The sequence below is a fragment of the Bufo bufo genome, chromosome 2, assembly GCF_905171765.1.
Source record: "Bufo bufo chromosome 2, aBufBuf1.1, whole genome shotgun sequence".
Lineage (NCBI taxonomy): Eukaryota > Metazoa > Chordata > Amphibia > Anura > Bufonidae > Bufo > Bufo bufo.
Window position 1 is genome coordinate 276,914,418 of NC_053390.1, and position 24,605 is coordinate 276,939,022.

General features: G+C 45.3%; 1 protein-coding gene across 2 annotated transcripts in view; it reads right to left on the reverse strand.

Moving 5' to 3' along the window:
- Nucleotides 1-24,605, reverse strand: part of GRK3 (G protein-coupled receptor kinase 3) — a 323,566-nt gene that overhangs the window by 102,545 nt on the left and 196,416 nt on the right. For both annotated transcript variants that reach the window (XM_040416568.1, XM_040416567.1), the window contains exons 3-5: nt 23,403-23,476; nt 7,332-7,433; nt 3,381-3,455 (exon numbers count right to left, since the gene is read on the reverse strand). In XM_040416568.1, coding sequence (XP_040272502.1) covers nt 3,381-3,455; nt 7,332-7,433; nt 23,403-23,476 — 251 coding nt within the window. The remainder of the gene's footprint in view (nt 1-3,380; nt 3,456-7,331; nt 7,434-23,402; nt 23,477-24,605) is intronic.

Below are 24,605 nucleotides of genomic sequence, written 5' to 3' on the forward strand. Positions count from 1 at the left end.
AGTTACCAGCAGCAAATTTGCTAGAATTAGCAACATTTGCAATAAATCCTAATTAATTGACAATAATGGTATTTTTCCACTTTGTACCAAGCCCTTGAGACTTTGCTGTAAATGGTCGCTTGCTGACTGGAACCCAATATTCCTCCAAAAAGCATCAACCCTCCTGACTGAAAACAGAGGGGTTCAATGCAATACCGGTACCTAGAACAAATATAAAAGACTGCTGCTCAGGACTGGACTGTCTATATTTCCTGAAATAAATCCATTTCACCTGCAAGGAGATGAGCCAACGTCTATGATGATCTGTACACGTTGGCGCTATATGAATATATATGACGCCTGTTATACGGCTTCCACATAGGCACCAGTGCTTCCAGTCTCATCATGAGTACAGCTGCTCAAGAGTCGCTTTTCACAGTGACTAAAAGAAGTAGTAAATGGCTTGAAGCCATCAGCATCTCCATGTGGAATGTCTCAGGTGCCCCTGAAGGTCACAAAAAAAGCATCAAACCTCACACTAAGGGCTCATTCTGCTGGCTGCAAAAATGCGGATTAGTTTTTTTGCGGACAGTTCAGCATGTCCGCAAAAAAACGGATTGCATTCCGTTTTTTTGCTGATCCATAGACTTCAATAGGGCCATGTCCTGATTTTCACGGACAAGTATAGGACATGTTTCATTTTTTTGCTGAGCCGTGCAATGGAAGAAAAGGGCCCCATAGAAGTGAATGGGACCGCATCTAATCCGCAGAAAAAACGGATCCGCATTTTTGTGGACAGCAAATGGCCGTCTAAATGAGCCCTTATTACGAGGGCCTGTGTAAGATACAAATGATAAATGTCCCCTGAATAGCTGCGGATTTGCCCTCACGGATGTTGGTGCTACCAATTGGCAGCGTTCTACAGTACCAGCGAAGTGGATGCGATTTTAAGACATTTCATCCACACTCTGGGTACAAAACCTGCACCGTAAAATGACCCGCGGTGCAGATTGGACATCTACAGCATGTTAATGTTTACTGCGGTTCTCCCCAGCGGATTTCACCCTTTGCAATGGAGAGTCCGCTGGCTTTCCTGTGGCAAAAACCACATGCAGTTTTTGTGGTGATTTTTATAGTGGTTTTTGAGACTGAACTTTTCCAGTTTGTTTGGACAAATCAGCTGAGGAGGGGATATTTAGGGAGGTAGGTAGTTCGGTATGTATATCCATCTGGAGGCATAGGAAGTCATCGGAACGCTAGAGAAATGTAAGTGGGGACCGTGTGGTCTGTTTTTGATGGACTTATCTGAACTGTGGCATGAAACTGAATTTTACACTACATGTTTTTTCAGTCTTTGGATAATATGGCCTTATCTAAATGGGCTTTTGACCAAGCTGGCTGTCCAGGACTATAAGTAAGTGACCCCTATTGGGTTGAAATATTAGTAACCTTGCATGAGGGCTTATTCTGATATATCTCTAACTTCCATTTACAGGTGGGATGTATCTAATGGTCCGCTTGGTCCCATACACATATCAGCATCAGCGTATCCGATCCTATGTCCTCCATACGTATCATGAGTATATCTTAATTATCTTTCTATGTAACGGTTTACCCATGACTGTCTTCTGACCCCCTGATGAACTTAGCAATAGGGGAAACGCGTCGGGGAACTGATGAGAAAGAGCCTGGGAATATATTGTCATCAAACATTCCTTTTAGGCTTTTCAAAACGGTGTTGTAGGATTTATCCTTTCCTCTGCACCTTTATATTAGTCTTATTTTTTCATCTATGTGGGCTGTGAATTGCACAGGTATCAATTAACTGTGACACAGTTAATGTCCGTTATCTATACGGGACAGCCAGGTATCGCTTATTGAGAGGAGGGTATACGCAGGGCAGTCAGTCCAGGAACGAGGACAGGGAGTCTCCACCATCAGGGGACGTCCCTGGGCCGAGTAGTGATTCAGGGTGAGAGTAGGGACAGGTTAGACATCTGTACACTCCCCCGTATACTGCCCTATGTACACCATACCTCTATAACCAGATCACTGGTTGGCTACCCCGTGTAAACAGTGTTTATATTTTTATATCGTTTGTTTCACAATTTTTTTCACTGGTGAATCATAAAGGTGGTATTATTTTATTTGATTAAATTAGTAAAAGTTATGTTTTAAAGGGTCAATTCTGCTGGAACTTTCTATACTTCATGACCCCTTCATAAATTGTTTATTAACTCAGCTGGATATTTATGCTTTGTTTGGACATACCCTTACGGCCCTTTTTCATGGCTCGACTTGGGGCCATAAAACACGTACTGATCAGCAACATAAGTTTATCAAGGTTTATTAAAGGACATTTCAAATGCATTGAAGCAAACTGAAAAGAGAACAATGAGTGTTCGTATGGTCACTTGTCCCCATTCAGTTTGCATATGGTTGGCAGCACATCTCCCTGTGTAAACGGATGAGCTGCTGACCAGCTGCTTGTATAAAAGTGCCCATCACACGACAAATGAGCTTGTCACGTAATTGCTGCCCTGTTTACACAGTTCCGTGATTTGCTCAACCAACTATCGTCCTGTGTAAAGGACCCCTTAGAGGGGCCGACAATTGAACAGATCATCGCTAATCGGAGTTACTAGTAACACTCATTAGCGATAATCTGGCGGTGTAAATGCACCGCCAATAACCCAATGAACGCTCGTTCATGGGGTAATTGTATCTTTTGTGCAGCACATTGTTTCCCAGTGGGAGATCATGCTGTGTAAACACGATCTGCTGCCAGGAAACAACGAGACAGTATGGGGAAAAGAGATGGCATTAGCGATCACTCCTCCCCATATTCTGGAGGAGATCACTTTTAAACACTCCTCCGCTAGCGATCAGCAGATTGTCGGGAAGGAGTGCTAGGTTGTTGCCCCGTGTAGAGGGACCATAAAAGGGCGCTCCCTTAGGTTCGTTTCACACATGCTGACAAACTGCCAGAAACAGCACTGATCGATGATATAATTGGTCAATCGGCGTTCACTTCACTCTGCAATTGTCTGGAAGAGTCTGAACAAAGTGTCAATCTTCCAGGAATTGCTGCAACAAGTCTGCTCCGTGAGAACAATCGTCGCCATCATATGGCAACCTACAAACATTTGGGAGGAAACTGCTCAAATAACAATTCCTATTGACCGCAAGAGAAATTTAGACTATGGTACTAGCAAGCGGACAGTTGTATTAATAAACCTCCAGCTATACAATATTGGAGAATGCAAAATGAGGTCTACAAAAGTAAGCAACAATTGTATAATTCTGGAAGTGGCCATTTTTCCCATGTGGGGGGCCAAGCCTCATTCGGAGCCCCGCCGTGTAAACTGCTGCACATACCATCGCTGTATCCGTCATCTTACCTGAAATAAAGCAGGGGGCACTTGTTTTTTCGCAAGATGAGCTTGTACGTGGTCTACAGCTTGCTTGGAGAATGGCTACGGACAAACAATGACATGGTAATTATCTCTTGCTTTATATAATCAGCCCTATAAATATATGTATGTACACAGGTCAGCTCAAGGAACAGCGACGCATCCATCAGCACACCCCAGGTCTGTGATAGCTAGCCTCCGGCATTCCAGATGTGGTACAACTCCCAAGATGTACACTTGCTTGGCTGTTCTCAGAATGCCATAGAAAGGAATGGAGCATGCTGGGAGTCGTAGTTTCACCACAGCTGGAGAGCCGAAGGTTAGCCATCACTGCCCAAGGTCATCATCTGACAACTTCCCTTCAATTATATATAGGCGTGTGTGTAACGTCATCACAAGTCACAGGTACACACAAGCAAACACATAATACGTGTACAGTATAAACACCAATACAATAATTACCTGCCTTGTAGATGATCATCATTTACCAGATAAGATGAAGGCTTAGCACAGTCACCATGTTAGGTGCTCGCTGATCTCTATGTGACCGAATCCCAAGGGCAGGTTGTGAAAAGAGGAGCTGATCCTATCTGACCACTATTGGTTAGTGACAACTCCATTTTGTACCCAATTCCCTAGAGCATGCACTCGCAGCTTATAGGCAGCACACCAAGGACAGAGCAAGAACTGGAACAAGGAGCAGGAAACGTACCGCCTTCATAAACAGAATCCTGGGGCAGATTTAGTAATTAAAACGTACCCGCATGTTTGGACTAAAACTACACCAACTTGTATGTGGTGTAAACTTGGACTAGATAGTTTTTTGGCACACTGACAAAATTCTAGCATAAATCTGGAACAGGATTTACTCCAAATTTACAAATGTCTATGCGCAGAATAGTAAATTTAAGACTTATTCGTACTCAGTGTAAAGTAGGACACTATTAGTAAGTCTGCCCCATTGTCTCTAGCACTACGAACTATACTGCACAGTAAATATACGGATATAATGCCACATATTTACAGAAATCCATACAGGGAACATTAATACTCTATTTATATAATAATTATATATAAATAGAAAATATATACAAAAATGAAGGCAGTATTTTACATAAAAAGGCCTACTATTGGCTGCCCCCCATCGCCAGATGTTTTGACTCTGCGGGAGTGAGGTAAGTATAATCTATATGAGAGGCCCGGGTATTAGGGGGCATGTTTTAGAAATTGGATAACCCCTTTAAAAGGCTATGATTGCATTTTACTCATTTTGGGCTAAAAAACAAAAAAAACAAAACATTCTTTCAATTGGTCTTTTGTTTTTTTCTATGCCAGGGGTGGCCAACCTTACAGACACAAAGAGCCAAAAAACAACAACTTATGACTACCAGGAGCCACAAGCTATACATTTACACATAAGTCACTGTATTTTTCGCCCTACAAGATGCACCTAGGTTTTAACAAAGAAAAATAAGATTAAAAAATATATTTTTCATCCGATCTGAGTTCTGCTAAAAATATTTTTTTATTATTTTTTCATTAGCAGAGAAAAAAAGAAAATATACATTTTTCATCAGACCTCAGATTAGACTGCTAAATCAGATCCCCAATCCTCATCTGACCTACAATAAGATCCCCAAACCTCATCAGACCCCCAAAATAAGACAACACAAATCAGACTCCCAGTGCTCAGATCTCCCCCCCATGCTCAAACCTGACCAACTCATGCTCAGATCAGACCCCCATGCTCAGATCAGGCCCCCCCCCCCCATGCTCAGATCAGGCCCCCCCCCATGCTCAGATCAGGGCCCCCCCCCCATGCTCAGATCAGGGCCCCCCCCCATGCTCAGATCAGGCCCCCCCCCATGCTCAGATCAGGGCCCCCCCCCCATGCTCAGATCAAGGCCGCCCCCCCCCCCATGCTCAGATCAAGGCCGCCCCCCCCCCCCCATGCTCAGATCAAGGCCGGCCCCCCCCATGCTCAGATCAAGGCCGGCCCCCCCCCCCCCATGCTCAGATCAAGGCCGGCCCACCCCCATGCTCAGATCAAGGCCGCCCCCCCCCCCCCCCCCATGCTCTGATCAGGACAACCCCCATCCAATGCTCAGATCAGGACACCCCCCATCCAATGCTCAGATCAGGACACCCCCCATCCAATGCTCAGATCAGGACACCCCCCCCCCATCCAATGCTCAGATCAGGACACCCCCCCCCATCCAATGCTCAGATCAGGACACCCCCCCCCCATCCAATGCTCAGATCAGGACACCCCCCCCCCCCCCCCCCCATCCAATGCTCAGATCAGAACCTCCCATTCTCAGTTCTATAATAAATAAAAAAAATCTCTTCCCTGTCCTGATCAGGCACTGGGCTCCTGCTCGGGCACCTGCTACTCTGCAGGTCTGACACGCTCTCCACTGTGACCTGATGAGCACAACGTCAGGTCATAGTGCGTGTCTCCACGTACTACATTCTCACACTGTGTGCATCAGGATGTAGTGGAGAGTCAGCTGGAGCTGCAAAGTAGTAACAGTGCCCGATCAGGAAAAGAGATCTGAGCATGGGGTGAGAGTGAGCCGGCCTGACTGCTTCCATTGGTCACACGCGACACTTCCATTGCTCACACATTTATGGCACAGCCACTGGAATACACCTTGAAAGGTGTTGCCCACAGTGCGGATCCTATTTATCTGGTCGCCGCCACTGGGTTTGGTCTAGGTCGCCCCTGGGCCGGCCCTTCCTCACCCTGCAGTGATCATGAAATTAGCATCCACCGACGGAAGAACACGTAACCACTACTACCAATCACTGGCTGCAGTGGTGACCTGCTTCCCTTTGTGTCACATAACCATTTGTAAGTATGATCACCACCGTAGGTCCGGCCTCTCTGGGAGGTTTTTCAGTAGTCTTGGATAACCCCTTTAACGTTACTGTATTACCAAATATAAAATATTCACATAATCAATATGGATATGGAAACATGAATTGCTGTTCTTGGGTCACAACAGTTGTGGAGATAAGCTTTAAAGTGTAACTGTCATTCTGGTTTATTTTTTATTTAGTGTAGGGACAGATACGTTAAACCTTTTTGTAATATACTTTATTACAGAAAGACGTTTCTTTGTACTAGAAAACAGTGTAAAGGGTCTTCTTAGCAAAGCGCTAACTGAGCGTTTCTAAGGAGTCTTCAGTTCTTCTGAGCGCTAAAGACACCTTTATGTAGAAGTCAGATAGGGAGGGTGATGGGTAATGATAGGGCACATATACATAACAGTCAGTGACCGGGGTAGTGACAAGAGACAGACTGGAAGCCTCTGTATGTTACACACAGGCATCTTCAGCGGTCAGTAAAATGCTGAAGACAGATTCTCCTTAGAAACGCTCAGAGCTTTGCTAAGAAGACTCTTTTTACACTGTTTTCTAGTACAAATAAACCTCTTTCCCCAAGAAAGTATATTACAAAAATGGTTCACATCCTTGTTTCTACACGATTATTAAAAATAAACTGAAGCAACAGTTACACTTTATACAGGTATAAATTTGGTAAACCCCAATTGTATAAGCACTGTCCCAGTAGTTAGACCATCAAATGGAGTACCTGGCATTATAGTGAATAGTGTTGAGCAAACTTGTGTGTTTTCATGTTCAGCGTACAAGGTTCGGGTTATCTAAGAATTCAGTCATGGATTTTACTACCACGGACCATATCTTATGGTCCGTGGAAGGGGAATCCATAACGGAATTCTTACATAACCCAAACCTTGTACCCCGAATTTGAAAACACAAGTTTGCTCATCCCTAATAGTGAATCTGAAGGCTGTTCAGAGTGGGGAAAAACCTCTGCTCACTTTCTACATTATGCCTTATATGCCTGGAGACCAAGTGCCAGCTTTAAGCAAACTCTGCCTGAAAGATGGGAAGATAAAAGAGAATACTTACATGTGAACAAGATAGTAGCTCTTTCATTATATACGTGTCATAAATCTGTCGACTTCTACAAAGGCGGTCCTCCTCCGAATCCAGCTTCTCGTACTCTTTTATCTGAAAGCGAGAGAGGTGATCAATGCCTCGTGTCAACTACAACTTCTTGGCATTTTGTAATATTCATTAATTCAGGGCTACAAAGTATGTAGAAGTAATAGAAGATGGTCTAATTATGAATCACCACTGGCTAGCAAATAAATAGGTAACTCCGCTCAAAGTAGGTGAAAAACATAAAAAAATAAATTAAAGGGATTTACGGAAGACCAGGGAGAAAATGCCACAGAGTGTCTGTTCTTCTCAATCCTTTGTATGTTAGAAATAGTCAATAACGGATCTAAATTATGTTCATTACAAAATATACCAGTAATGAAAACAAATGTTACTGCAAATAACACTTGTACATTGTACTCTACCACTGGATAATTTTCTTAAGGGCACAGCAACATCAAAGTCCATCAAGGTACAGTAGTTTGTTAAGGATTTTAGCCTATAATCCATAGGAGAATGGGATGATTCCCTAGCCTGCACTTTGAATACCCAAATGCGGCAAGTCAAACAATTTTGACAATATATTCACCTTGTAGGATCAGTTATGAACAAGAGCCACAATCTTCTGCAGATCCACCAGACGATTGATACTGATTCACTGTGGGATCCATCGGGTACCAGTACAGTGTCCCATGTTGTTGACCAGACCTGCAAAGCCATCCTAACCCGACATCTTGAAGAGGTTTTCCCATTGACAATACTTACCTCCTAAAAATAGGACAGGGCATACGTGTCAGATCACTGAGGGCCCTGCAGTAGAAACTAGGGATCGACCAATTATCGGACGTACCAATATTATCGGCCGATATTCAGGATTTTGTACATTATCGGTATCGGCATCTAACCTTGCCGATATACCGATAATGCGTATAAAGCGAATACTAGTAAGTGCTTCCATTATGAAAGCATGCACTAGTATGCATCGGGTGCCGGGAGTGAGGAAGAAGCGCAGCAAGCGCTTCCGATACTCACCCTTCCTGGTCGTCTTTGATGGGGCCCGCGCTGCACTGTCCTGACCCTGTACAGCATCAGGACATAGTGCGCGCACTATGTCCTGACACTGCACGCTGTCAGGTGACAGTGTAGCGGGGGCCTGAGAAGTCAGGGGAGCGAGATACCGAACCCGGAGGAGCCACAGCGCAGGAGAGGTGAGGAGTTCTTTATTTTATACATCTGAGGTCTGATAGGGGATAATAAAGGTCTGATCTGAGGTCTGATAGGGGATAATAATGGTCTGATCTGAGGTCTGATAGGGGATAATAAAGGTCTGATCTGAGGTCTGATAGGGGATAATAAAAGGTCTGATCTGAGGTCTATTAGGGGTTAATAATGGTCTGATCTGAGGTCTGATAGGGGTTAATAAAGGTCTGATCTGAGGTCTGATAGGGGATAATAAAGGTCTGATCTGAGGTCTGATAGGGGATAATAATGGTCTGATCTGAGGTCTGATAGGGGATAATAATGGTCTGATCTGAGGTCTGATAGGGGATAATAAAGTCAATAAGGAGGGGGGATGGTGTGGAAATTGGCATTGGCATATTATAAATGTAAATTATAAATTGACTACCAACTAAGGGCTTTATTCATTTATAATTTTCATTTATATTATACTAGTGCCAAATGCAAGTTTCCACCACCTCAGTGACTACCAACTTATAGAATATATATATATATAATGTTTTGTTAATATAATATAATATAATATAATATATATATATATATATGTTTTGAGATATAAAATATCAGTATAAATTATCAGCTATCGGCATAAAAGTTCACATATTATCGGTATCGGCTCTAAAAACTAAATATCTCGTCGATCCCTAGTAGAAACTCTAGGGATCATGAGAACTAAAGTCCTGCAGTTCCCCATGAGAATGGAGTAGTGGTGCACATGTGTGACCACCACTCCATTAAATTCTATATGACTGCCAGAAACAACATGAGCGCTGCACTCAGCAATCCCATAAAAGTGAACAGAGCTATGGTCATGCATGTGCACCAATGCTCCATTCTCATAAAGCACTCTATGACCTCTGTCTCATGATCGTTGGAGTGCCCAGCAGCAGGACCCCCAGCAATCTTATCCCTTGTGAACAGTGCTAGTGCTAGTGGGAACCCCCTTTAAAGTTGTCCAAATAATTGCCCTTATACTCCCATAAACAGGTCCATTCAGCTCAGCCAAAAGTACATCTTTTAATGCCAAGATGGAGACCCCCTTTGTCACTTATCATGGAACAGGCAGTGTGAAAAAAAATGGCAAGTAAACACTGTGTATAACCTACTTTTAAAGATTATGGGGATGACTTTCCATGATGGAAATTTTATAACTCATTTTTGAAGGAGTCTGCATTGCCGTAATTTGCTCCAAATTTATCAGATGCCACACAATGATAAATTTGGTGCATCTTTAAAGAGGTTCTCAGACATTGGGAACTCGCCCGTCTATGGTGCTCTTCTCCCTGCTGTGGTGAGTGGTGATGCATTCAGGCACAGCACGTGACTGCTGCCACCGGTGAGGCCACCGATTGGCTGGCAGCAGTGTCATGCATGTAGATGACATGCCAAAGCTCCCATCCAGCGGGAGCCAGAAGAGAAGAACGGCGTTCAGTGCCGGAAACTAAGCACTGGTGAAAGGAAGTGCCTGCACCCTGTCTGGGTATTTCAAAAGGGCTTCCTAGTGTGACACAAAACACCCATTAATCAGCTGTTTCGGGCAGCCACTGGTGCTCGGCTCCCATTTACTTGAAAGGAAGATGTACGGCAGTAACCTTTCACAGCCACTATACAAAGGATGAAACCCTGCACTTCTGGCACAGTCACTGTATAGTTCCTGGCACTGGTGGCTGGTCTACGGGGGTGAGAATATTGGGCCCCTGCTAAATGCATAAGGCGTAACTGTATTTAGATGACAATCTATTAAAGCTCCCATCAGGTTTACCACCCACCATGTATTCATTTCTTGCCCCATGCAATTCAGAAGTGTGGATGGCAGACAACAGTAATGGCGGCAATGTTATGTTAGACTACAAATACATCTTTTTAAAGGGAACCTGTCACCTCTACTATGCTACCCTCACGGAGCGTTTCTAAATGTTCATTGTGTTACCCTAAACATATAAATGACACTTTAAAATTTCATTTGCAGACGAATTCAATAAGTATTATGCATTTATGTACTTCCCGCCTTTTATGCAAATTCACATAAAAGAGTCATATCTTACTTGTGTGACCAGAGAAGAGGTTTTTTTTTACACAATAAAAGCACACAGAGCTATGGGGACTGGGTGTTGCGGATGTGCTAGCGGCCATCTAGCAGCCCATGTCCTCAGCTCTATACCCAAAATCCCGGTGACAGGTTCCCTTTAAAGGGTTTCTGTCAGCAGGAAAATGGGTATTAAGCTGGCTGACATTAGTGATGTACCAATGTCAGCTGAACATAACTATATTAGTGACATCTCGCTGCGTGCCGCCGTTATTGAGAAAAAATTACTTTTATAATATGCAAATGAGCCTCTAGGAGCAGGGGGGTGCAGTAAGTAAAGGATGCTCGTCGGCTGCACTCACTGCGCCGAATACTGAACGGGATGGCGCTGGCGCGAGATTTCCACAGGAGACAGGGCTGGCAAGCGGAGACCAACGCTGCCTGGCCCTGTCAATCAAGTGTAGCATGGCGTGGCCAGATGTGGGAGAGCGGAGCAACGCGCCCCCTTCCCCAGAGTCTCATTTGGATATTATAAAAGTTATTTTTTCTCAATAACGGCGGCACGCAGCGAGATGGCACTAATATAGTTATGTTCAGCTGACATTGGTACATCACTAATATCAGCCAGGTTAATATCCCTTTTCCTGCTGACAGAAACCCTTTAACTTTAGGGGGGGGGGGGGGATTTCTCTTTACACTTAATCTAATAAAGGGACCAAGTTCTCGTTGCAACCTACACAAAAATACACAAAACTATGCAGCGTGATAACTATCCCAGACTATCCTGTAATTGCTGCTAAGTGACAAGCTGAGAATTACAGTGAATATCAGTGATGACACTTTGGATTGCAAGTTGTTTTGATGTTTCTAACTATAGCAAGGGAGACACTAATGAACTTCAGGTCCGCTCCCACTGGTACTCGAGAGTAGTTCTAGTTTAATAAAGCCCAGCAGACATTAGGTTGGATTAATCCAATTTCCCAAGGCTGAGAAGAATGCATGCTGGCACACAGAGTGGACCAGATGTGGAGGTCACTATGAACTAGAACAATATAGTAACATGTTGCTCTTCTAGGAGGTCAATAGAAGAAAATCGGTGGATTCCTCACAGCGCCAGGAAAAAAACAGCAAAACAATATGTCCACTTAATTACCAATGCTGACAAGTCCCAGGAAACTTCGGATACTCACCTGCTTCTAAATATATAAACTTGGAATAGTATACAGTGTATTGAACAGTCGAACCAGGGTTGGCATTTCAGAGCAAAACCTTATATAACACACATAAAAAAACTATGGACACAGAGGAACTGCAGGGCGTATATAGAGTTTTCCCTTGTGTAACATTCACTCATTTAAGGTAAAATTACCAGAAGCCAAATTTTTACCAAACTCTCTTTGGTCTACTGCTAGGTGGCACCACATAAAACTGAAAAAAAAAAAAAAAAAAAAAAAAAAAAGACAACAAACTAAACAAATTATTAAAGACACCCATAGACGTATTTCTTTAGCTTATATACCATCAACATATTCAACAGTCCCTATCAGTATGTCTATGGAGTGTGGGAGGAAACCCATGGAAACAAGGGGAGAACATACAAACTCCATGGTCAGATTTGAACCCAGAGCTGCAAGGCACCTCTGCTAACCACTGAGCCACTCATGAAAATAAGTTGGAGCCTGCAAAGATTGCTGGGATCCCGATGACATATTTTGGGGCAACAAGGATGGAGCATGCTAAATTTCATGTCTCCAGTTTCTGATCCCTATGACGTCTATATTGCTAAGGGTTAAATAAGGCCATCTATAAAATATCTGGCACACAGAGCTGTCATTGCTGCAGTCCTAGGCATGGCGGTGGTGCTTAAATACAGCTGTAGGCAAAAGCTTGGGCACACAGTCAAATTGCATGCGATGCTGTGACAAGTTAAAGAGGACCTCCCACCACAAAATGCAGTGCAGTCTGCAGGCAGCATGTTATAGAGCAGGAGGAGCTGAGCAGATTGTATATATGTTTGTGGGAAAAGATTCAGTAAAACTTATAGTTTATAAATTTATGTGTTTGCTTTTCCTGAACTTAAAGGGGTTTTCCAAGATATTATTAGAGATGATCTATCCTCAGGTCCAACACCTTTGCAGATAAGCTGGTTGAAGAGAAGACCTGCACTGTGCCAGCACAGCCCTCCATTCATTGTTTAGATGTCAGCCCACTCCTCCCATGTACAGGTATCAATCAGTGACTGACAGCTATCTCTGTATACACACACAGGAAATGCTATCAATCACTGATAACAACCTCCCCTGTGTACATTTATCAGTGAATGACAGCTATCTCTGTATACACACACAGGAAATACTATCAATCACTGATAACAACCTCCCCTGTGTACATTTATCAGTGAATGACCGCTATCTCTGTATACACACACAGGAAATACTATCAATCACTGATAACAACCTCCCCTGTGTACATTTATCAGTGAATGACAGCTATCTCTGTATACACACACAGGAAATACTATCAATCACTGATAACAACCTCCCCTGTGTACATTTATCAGTGAATGACCGCTATCTCTGTATACACACTTACACAGAGAATGTTATCAATGACTAACACCACCTCCTTATGTACATCTATTAGTGACTGACAGCTATCTATGTATGCACACTTACACAGAGAATGCTATCAATCACTGATAACACCTCCATGTGTACAGCTATCAGTGACTGACAGCTATCTATGTATACACACTAATGCTATAAGTTACTGATAACACCTCCCTGTGTACAGCTATCAGTGACTGACAGCTATCTATGTATACACACTTATACAGAGAATGCTATCAATCACTGATAACATATCCCCCGTGTACAGCTATCAGTGACTGACAGCTATCTCTGTATACACAGTTCGGGTCCATTCACACGTCCGTAGTGTATTGCGGATCCGCAATACACCCGGCCGGCATCCCCAAATTATTGCAACTGAGGACAAGAATAGGACATGTTCTATTTTTTTTAGAAGTTCGGGGCCGCGCTTCGGAAATGCGGATGCGGACAGCACACTGCAGCATTCCTGCCCCATACAGAATGAATGGTTCCGCACCCATTCCGGATAATTGCGGAACGGGTGCGGACACATTCTACGGACGTGTGAATGGACACTTACACGGAGAATGCTATCAATCACTGACAACACCTCCCTTGTATACAGCCATCTCTGTATACACACTTACACAAAGAATACTATCACTGATAGCATCTCCCCATGTGTACAGCTATTAATGAATGACAGCTATCTCTATATACACACTTAGGGCTTATGCACCTGAACGTATTTTCTTTCCATATCCGCAATTAGCGGTCCACAACATGGGCACGGCCGGCACACTGATGTAAGCATGCAGCCTTAGTAACGTTATTTTTTTTCTATATAAAATCCACTATTTTATGAGTGTTACTGTATAAACTACTTTCCAGCAACTACCAGACATAATGGGCAGAGTATGGGTTATAAGTAGGGATGAGCGAACCCGAACTGTATAGTTCGGGTTCGTACCGAATTTTGGGGTGTCCGTGACATTTTCGTAAAAGTCTGTGTTCGGGTTCGGTGTTCGGCGCTTTTTGAAAGGCTGCAAAGCAGCCAATCAACAAGCGTCATACTACTTGCCCCAAGAGGCCATCACAGCCTTGCCTACTATTGGCATGGCTGTGATTGGCCAGTGCAGCATGTGACCCAGCCTCTATATAAGCTTGGGTCACGTTGCGCTACACGTCACTCTGCTGATTGAAGCATAGGGAGAGGTTGCAGCTGCGACGTTAGGGCGAGATTAGGCAGATTAACTCCTCCAAAAGACTTCATTCTGTGATCGATCTGCAGCTGTGGATTATTGAAGTGCTAATATTGACTTGCTCACTTTTTTGAGGCTGCCCAGAGCGTTTTTAGATCACTTTTTTTCTGGGGTCATCGGCGGCCATTTTGTGACTTGTGGTGCGCCAGCACAAGCTATCACCAAGTGTATTTAACCATCAACAGTCTGGTTATTTTTTGGCCATATACTACATCTGGTGCAGGCTGAGCCTGTGTCACCCAAGTGCATTTAACCATCAACAGTGTGGTTATTTTTTGGCCATATACTACATCAGGGGCAAGTTGAGCCTGTCACCCAGCGCCTAAAAAATAGACCTGACATTTCTATTCAACCAAATCTGTACTGTTTTAGCTGGTCAAGTTATTTCTAGTGACCGTAAAAGCACATTTTTTTTTCTGGGTTGAAAAACTATTCCCAAATTTGCCATTCTCAAAATAACTAGTTTCTGGTATTTGAGGCCTACTTGAAATCTATCCCAAAAAGGATATCTTACATTGAAGGTACTGATAGTGTCATTCAGAAAAACCTAAGACACACGCTACCGTGCAGATAGAAGTCCGATTCTGTGATTAAACCTATACCTGTCACACAGCGCAAAAAAAAAAAAGGCCTCACATTTCTATTCAACCAAATCTGTACTGTTTTAGCTGGTCAAGTTATTTCTAGTGACCGTAAAAGCACACTTTTTGTTCTGGGTTGAAAAACTATTCCCAAATTTGCCATTCTCAAAATTGTGGTGAACGGGAACAATGAGGAAAACATCTAATAAGGGACGCGGACGTGGACATGGTCGTGGTGGTGTTAGTGGACCCTCTGGTGCTGGGAGAGGACGTGGCCGTTCTGCCACAGCCACACGTCCTAGTGAACCAACTACCTCAGGTCCCAGTAGCTGGCAGAATTTACAGCGATATTTTGTGGGGCCCAATGCCGTTCTAAGGATGGTAAGGCCTGAGCAGGTACAGGCATTAGTCAATTGGGTGGCCGACAGTGGATCCAGCACGTTCACATTATCTCCCACCCAGTCTTCTGCAGAAAGCGCACAGATGGCGCATGAAAACCAAGCCCATCAGTCTGTCACATCACCCCCATGCATATCAGGGAAACTGTCTGAGCCTCAAGTTATGCAGCAGTCTCTTATGCTGTTTGAAGACTCTGCTGCCAGGGTTTCCCAAGGGTATCCACCTAGCCCTTCCCCAGGGGTGGAAGAGATAGAATGCACTAACGCACAACCACTTATGTTTCCTGATGATGAGGACATGGGAATACCACCTCAGCACGTCTCTGATGATGACAAAACACAGGTGCCAACTGCTGCGTCTTTCTGCAGTGTGCAGACTGAACAGGAGGTCAGGGATCAAGACTGGGTGGAAGACGATGCAGGGGACGATGAGTTCCTAGACCCCACATGGAATGAAGGTCGTGCCACTAACTTTCACAGTTCGGAGGAAGAGGCAGTGGTGAGACCGAGCCAACAGCGTAGCAAAAGAGGGAGCAGTGGGCAAAATCAGAACACCCGCCGCCAAGAGACTCCGCCTGCTACTGACCGCCGCCATCTGGGACCGAGCACCCCAAAGGCAGCTTCAAGGAGTTCCCTGGCATGGCACTTCTTCAAACAATGTGCTGACGACAAGACCCGAGTGGTTTGCACGCTGTGCCATCAGAGCCTGAAGCGAGGCATTAACGTTCTGAACCTTAGCACAACCTGCATGACCAGGCACCTGCATGCAAAGCATGAACTGCAGTGGAGTAAACACCTTAAAAACAAGGAAGTCACTCAGGCTCCCCCTGCTGCCTCTTCTGCTGCTGCCGCCTCGGCCTCTTCTGCTGTTGCCGCCGCCTCGGCCTCTTCTGCTGCTGCCGCCTCGGCCTCTTCCTCTGCCTCTGGAGGAACGTTGGCACCTGCCGCCCAGCAAACATGGGATGTACCACCAACACCACCACCTGCGTCACCAAGCATCTCAACCATGTCACACGGCAGCGTTCAGCTCTCCATCTCACAAACATTTGAGAGAAAGCGTAAATTTCCACCTAGCCACCCTCGATCCCTGGCCCTGAATGCCAGCATTTCTAAACTACTGGCCTATGAAATGCTGTCATTTAGGCTGGTGGACACACACAGCTTCAAACAGCTCATGTCGCTTGCTGTCCCACAGTATGTTGTTCCCAGCCGCCACTACTTCTCCAAGAGAGCCGTGCCTTCCCTGCACAAACAAGTGTCCGATAAAATCAAGTGTGCACTGCGCAACGCCATCTGTGGCAAGGTCCACCTAACCACAGATACGAGGACCAGTAAGCACGGCCAGGGACGCTATATCTCCCTAACTGCACACTGGGTAAATGTAGTGGCGGCTGGGCCCCAGGCGGAGAGCTGTTTGGCGCACGTCCTTCCTCCGCCAAGGATCGCAGGGCAACATTCTTTGCCTCCTGTCTCCTCCTCCTCCTACTCAGCTTCCTCCTCCTCTTCTTCCACCTGCTCATCCAGTCAGCCACACACCTTCACCACCAACTTCAGCACAGCCCGGGGTAAACGTCAGCAGGCCATTCTGAAACTCATATGTTTGGGGGACAGGCCCCACACCGCACAGGAGTTGTGGCGGGGTATAGAACAACAGACCGACGAGTGGTTGCTGCTGGTGAGCCTCAAGCCCGGCCTGGTGGTGTGCAATAATGGGCGAAATCTCGTTGCAGCTCTGGGACTAGCCGGTTTGACGCACATCCCTTGCCTGGCGCATGTGCTGAATTTGGTGGTGCAGAAGTTCATTCGCAACTACCCCGATATGTCAGAGCTGCTGCATAAAGTGCGGGCCGTCTGTTCGCGCTTCCAGCGTTCACACCCTGCCGCTGCTCGCCTGTCTGCGCCACAGCGTAACTTCGGCCTTCCCGCTCACCGCCTCGTATGCGACGTACCCACCAGGTGGAACTCCACCTTGCATATGCTGGACAGACTGTGCGAGCAGCAGCAGGCCATAGTGGAGTTTCAGCTGCAGCACGCACGGGTCAGTCGCACTGTGGATCAGACACACTTCACCACCAATGACTGGGCCTCCATGCGAGACCTGTGTGCCCTGTTGCGTTGTTTCGAGTACTCCACCAACATGGCCAGTGGCGATGACGCCGTTATCAGCGTTACAATACCACTTCTATGTCTCCTTGAGAAAACACTTAGGGCGATGATGGAAGAGGAGGTGGCCGTGGCCCAGGAGGAAGAGGAGGAAGAGGGGTCATTTTTAGCACTTTCAGGCCAGTCTCTTCGAAGTGACTCAGAGGGAGGTTTTTTGCAACACCAGAGGCCAGGTACAAATGTGGCCAGACAGGGCCCACTACTGGAGGACGAGGAGGATGAGGAGGAGGTGGAGGAGGATGAGGATGAAGCATGTTCACAGCGGGGTGGCACCCAAAGCAGCTCGGGCCCATCACTGGTGCGTGGCTGGGGGGAAACACAGGACGATGACGATACGCCTCCCACAGAGGACAGCTTGTCCTTACCTCTGGGCAGCCTGGCACACATGAGCGACTACATGCTGCAGTGCCTGCGCAACGACAGCAGAGTTGCCCACATTTTAACGTGTGCGGACTACTGGGTTGCCACCCTGCTGGATCCCCGGTACAAAGACAATGTGCCCACCTTACTTCCTACACTGGAGCGTGATAGGAAGATGCGCGAGTACAAGCGCACATTGGTAGACGCGCTACTGAGAGCATTCCCAAATGTCACAGGGGAACCAGTGGAAGCCCAAGGCGAAGGCAGAGGAGGAGCAAGAGGTCGCCAACGCAGCTGTGTCACGGCCAGCTCCTCTGAGGGCAGGGTTAGCATGGCAGAGATGTGGAAAAGTTTTGTCAACACGCCACAGCTAACTGCACCACCACCTGATACGGAACGTGTTAGCAGGAGGCAACATTTCACTAACATGGTGGAACAGTACCTGTGCACACACCTCCACGTACTGACTGATGGTTCGGCCCCATTCAACTTCTGGGTCTCCAAATTGTCCACGTGGCCAGAGCTAGCCTTTTATGCCTTGGAGGTGCTGGCCTGCCCGGCGGCCAGCGTTTTGTCTGAACGTGTATTCAGCACGGCAGGGGGCGTCATTACAGACAAACGCAGCCGCCTGTCTACAGCCAATGTGGACAAGCTGACGTTCATAAAAATGAACCAGGCATGGATCCCACAGGACCTGTCCATCCCTTGTGCAGATTAGATATTAACTACCTCCCCTTAACAATATATTATTCTACTCCAGGGCACTTCCTCATTCAATACTATTTTTAATTTCATTTTACCATTATATTGCGGGGCAACCCAAAGTTGAATGAACCTCTCCTCTGTCTGGGTGCCGGGGCCTAAATGTGTGACAGTGGCCTGTTCCAGTGGTGGGTGACGTGAAGCCTGATTCTCTGCTATGACATGAAGACAGATTCTGTGCTGACATGAAGCCAGATTCTCTGTTACGCGACCTCTCTCCTCTGCCTGGGTGCCTGGGCCTAAATATGTGACAGTGGCCTGTTCCAGTGGTGGGTGACGTGAAGCCTGATTCTCTGCTATGACATGAAGACAGATTTTGTGCTGACATCAGGCCAGATTCTCTGTTACGGGACCTCTCTCCTCTGCCTGGGTGCCTGGGCCTAAATGTGTGACAGTGGCCTGTTCCAGTGGTGGGTGACGTGAAGCCTGATTCTCTGCTATGACATGAAGACAGATTTTGTGCTGACATAAGGCCAGATTCTCTGTTACGGGACCTCTCTCCTCTGCCTGGGTCAAAATGTGTGACAGTGGCCTGTTCCAGTGGTGGGTGACGTGAAGCCTGATTCTCTGCTATGACATGAAGACAGATTCTGTGCTGCCAGATTCTCTGTTACGGGACCTCTCTCCTCTGCCTGGATGCCTGGGCCTAAATGTGTGACAGTGGCCTGTTCCAGTGGTGGGTGACGTGAAGCCTGATTCTCTGCTATGACATGAAGACAGATTCTGTGCTGACATAAGGCCAGATTCTCTGTTACGGGACCTCTCTCCTCTGCCTGGGTGCCTGGGCCTAAATGTGTGACAGTGGCCTGTTCCAGTGGTGGGTGACGTGAAGCTTGATTCTCTGCTATGACATGAAGACAGATTCTGCGCTGACATAAGGCCAGATTCTCTGTTACGGGACCTCTCTCCTCTGTCTGGGTACCGGGGCCTAAATATGTGACAGTGGCCTGTTCCAGTGGTGGGTGACATGAAGCCAGATTCTCTGCTATGGCATGAAGAGACTGATTCTCTGCTGACATGAAGCCAGATTCTTTGCTATGGCATGAAGAGACTGATTCTCTGCTGACGTGAAGGCAGATTCTCTGCTATGGGACCTCTGTCCAATTGATATTGGGTCATTTTTATTTTTTTAATTTTTATTTTAATTCATTTCCCTATCCACATTTGTTTGCAGGGGATTTACCTACATGTTGCTGCCTTTTGCAGCCCTCTAGCTCTTTCCTGGGCTGTTTTACAGCCTTTTTAGTGCCCAAAAGTTCGGGTCCCCATTGACTTCAATGGGGTTCGTGTTCGGGACGAAGTTCGGTTCGGGTTCGGATCCCGAACCCGAACATTTCCGGGAAGTTCGGCCGAACTTCTCGATCCCGAACATCCAGGTGTTCGCTCAACTCTAGTTATAAGCATGACTGAACAGGAGGCAACATAACCGTTAAAACAGATGCAATCAAATTGCTCTGGATCACGGAGTACTGCACCAAAGGACATTTTATTAATGCAATCTAATAGTGAGCATGAGGAAAGCCCGAGGTTCCTCAGAGTTGCTTGGTGACCATGGGATTCTCTGGGCAGAAACTGATAAGTAAATATATTAGCGTGCACAAGTCCAGCCATAGTGTTGTTGGTCAAACACTTAAAACCAAGGCACCATGTAGCAAAAAGTAACCTAAAATATCAGCTGCTATCTACTGCATTATACAATCCAAAGGCCAATTTCACAAATACAACATGCAACCACTTTTAGATAGGCTGCGGCCATGAGAAAAAAAAACTGTCAACAACATATTCGAAATACATGAGAATATGAGACCAGTGGTTAGAAAATGGAGAATGTTCCAAAATAAGCCCATCTCAATCTTATAATTCTGGGGCCAGAACATGGTGATGGCAGGGACTCCTGTTTGACTGTAATCTATGCCAAAAGTGTGAAAAATGTCAAATCTGTCTCTTGAACCCAATGTAAATTAAAAATGTGCATAAAAGGACTTCGTTATGTTGTTAACCAAGGCCTGTGTGACATATAATCGCTTTTTCAGCTCTACCTCACCAACCATGGTGCACCTAACCATTGAGGCCCACCTCGCAGGTTGAAAAAAAACACTCTAGAAAACTCGCTGAAACCAAAATGTATAAAAGAATAAAAAACACTAAGAATAGATTGTTCAAAATGGCGAGATTATACACACAAGTACTAATGAAGTAGATCTGCATGGGCCTGTAACCCTTTCAGTGATCAAAGGGGTTCTCTGCTTTAGAGACCTGTGAGGAAACTCCAAGTTAAAGCTCAAGCACGACAGTCTGCGTGTCGTCCGCATCTCCAAGGCTAACCGTGGCTCCCCTGACAAGAACTGACTGTATCATTGTGATCTATGAGACGATCAGTCTTTACCTGATCGCAGGGCTATTGCAGTGTACTCACATGATGATGAGAGTACATAACAGACCTGCGATCCGATACAGTCAGTTCGGGTCATGGGAGCTGTGGTCAGTCCTGGAGAAGTGGCCAACACAAGGACTGAGTTTCCTGGGCCGATCACGGTTGTGTGGATCAGATCTTAATAGAGGAAGTTCTCTGTTCAAGAACTTAATCTCAGCAAGTGTGAAGACAAAGTCAACCCACTGATTTGAACTGGCATTGTGCAATGCTTCATCTCCCCTGTGGTGGCGCTGATGTACACTTACTACCATATTTCCCCACAAATTACAGCTGATAGTCGGGGTCCCAGAAACAGGACACTTTGTGATCAGCTTATCACCAAATGATCCTCCTAAAAAGTAGAGATTTTCCAAAGTGGACAGCCCCTTTAATTCACATGCGTTATAGAGTTCATTCTCCCTATTGTTTCAAGGGAAGAAAGAAGCATTTGCTAAAGATTTCCTTTGCAGACTGAGCAAAACCCTTATCGCATTACAGGCCGCTGCAGTTGGGGATGTAGCAGAACTAAAAGAAACTGTGATAACACGTGTCTCATGTCACAGTGTTATCTCATCACCAAAGCCATTGAAAACCACTGAGAAAGTCAATTAACATGTTGTCGCCATTGTCTACACGTTAACCACTCCTTATAGATTCCCTACATCTGAACCTATTATTGCAGTCTCTTTGCTGCCCAGTGCAGATTTAAACCCTAAGTAGACTTTTTGAAGTAGTAAATTGTAATTACATTTGAAAAATTAATAAAAGATTTTATGTCTCGCAAACCCTAAGTAGACAACCCCTTGAAGATGACTAAATATAAGGGATGGCAGATGCATTGCTTTGCTGTCAGGAAGAACGAGGCACCAGAGAATCATGGAGAAACACATTCTGAGTCAATGTCCTATCTCCCCAACAAGAGCCCATGGCCATGTGCTTGCCAGGCCCCGTGGACACAGCAGCAGTGAGGCCCAACAGGTGGCCCTGATGTCTCTACCACGAAGACATATTCATAAAGTGCCGTCTCTTTCCCAATTATAAAGAACAAATGGATTCTCATGGTTTTCTCGTCTGCTATGGGGCCATCATAGGTTTTTTTTCCCTAAGAAATTTGCGTGTGTGTCACAGGGGGGTTTGGCTAGATTATTGTAAATTCTGAGATGAATGCTGGAGACCCATAGTTGCAGCAGGATCAAAGCATAGAAAAGGCACAGGAGAAGCAGCCGACTGTGCCCTCCGCATCAGAATCCACGCCATAAGCAGTGTGCAAGCTTTAGTCAACTGTAGGGGTTGACTAAATTACAGGAAATTACAATAGCAAAATACACAGGGCTATGCAGGTACGCCCTCGTCACGCAGTACAGTCATGAATTCTTACTACAAGGTAACTGAGGCACACTAGGGGAAGATTTATCAAGACCGGTGTTTCCTACGCCAGTCTAGATCTCCTCTATGCTGGAGTGAGATAAGCTTAATTTATTAAGATGCATGCGCCCTCCCACTAAGCCACAGTCCTTACAAAAGTGTCAAGAAGCGAAAAAAATCGCCTGATATTTTAGGAAAAAAAACGGATCCGTTACAATAATACAACCGCATGCGTCCATCATGAACGGATCCGTTTGTATTATCTGTAACATTGCCAAGACGGATCCGTCATGAACTCCACTGAAAGTCAATGGGAGACGGATCCGTTTGTATTATCTGTAACATTGCCAAGACGGATCCGTCATGAACTCCACTGAAAGTCAATGGGAGACGGATCCGTTTTCTATTGTGCCAGACTGTGTCAGAGGAAACGGATCCGTCCATATTGACTTACATTGTGTGCCAGGACGGATCCGTTTGGCTCAGTTTCGTCAAGCGGACAGCAAAACGCTGCAGGCAGCGTTTTGGTGCCCGCCTCGAAAGCGGAATGGTGACTGATCGGAGACAAACTGATGCATTCTGAGCGATCCGCTTTTCCATTCAGAATGCATCAGGGCAAAACTGATCCGTTTTGGACCGCTTGTGAGGATCCCACAAACATAAAGCCAAAACGCGAATGTGAAAGTAGCCTTACTATGTTGTAACCTATATGAGACAGCTGGTCCATCACACATCACATGGGAAACCACAACTTTCACTAGAGTTTCCTTTTAAGAATGCCAGCTATTGGATGATGAATTTTAACATTTTTCTCAAAAATACTATTCCAGCGGTTTAAAAGATATCTCCATAAAAGTGAAGTCCTTTAGGTCACATACCTCTTCATAGAACTTGAGCTGTGGGACGCCTTCATCAATTTCATTCATGCAAAAGTCTTTGAAAAGCAGGAACCCTATAATAAAAAGAAAAAATTGTTAACGTCATCATTTTTCCCCCAAACCAACTTATATCCACAGTCCCAAGCAAAACATCATTAACCAAATCATCCATTAAGAGTTTTCTACTAAAAAACGGTATTGTATTTGGGATACTTAGTGATACACATTGCTACCGATGTTTGCTCTAAGCTGTAAGTGGTTTACCATGCACTCTGCCACATGAATAGTATTACTATGGATTAGTAAAAGTGAATGTAATATGCTAATTACGAGCTCAGCGTGAACGGATAAATCAAGTCCTGCTCACAGTTGGTTCAGTTCCAAGGACCGGTATATAAAGCACAGTCTGGCTGTATTTATCCAACCAATATTAGGCAGTGCGCCCATTTGAGGGGCACAAACCCCAGAACACTGTGTACTGCCATAAACCAAAGATGTACAGACTCCAACCAAATGATACTCCACTGAACAGCGTTAAACAGATTCCAATACAGCGGGTATCAGTGACTGTCTACGCCAAATTTCTGGCAGTTGTTCAATCCAATTGTGGCACCCGCACTGAATCCTGACCCATTCATTTCTATGGGGCTGTGCACACGAGCGGTGATTTTCACGCATCACTTGTGCGTTGTGTGAAAATCGCAGCATGCTCCTCTTTGTGCGTTTTTCACGTAACGCAGGCCCCATAGAAATGAATGGGGTTGCGTGAAAATCGCAAGCATCCGCAAGCAAGTGCGGATGCGGTGCGATTTTCACGCACGGTTGCTAGGTGATGATCGGGATGTGGACCCGATCATTATTATTTTCCCTTATAACATGGTTATAAGGGAAAATAATAGCATTCTTAATACAGAATGCATAGTAAAATAGGGCTGGAGGGGTCACATGATCCATCACCATAGTAAAAGATCATGTGACGGACCATGTGATGACCGGAGTGACGTCACCACAGGTCCTTTTCCTGCACACAGCAAAAAAGAAGACAGAAGAGAAGCCAGGCTGCGCAAGCAAGTGGATTAAGGGGAGTTTAATTTTATTTTAATTTTTTTTAACCCCTCCAGCCCTATTGTACTATGCATTCTGTATTAAGAATGCTATTATTTTCCCTTATAACCATGTTATAAGGGAAAATAATACAATCTA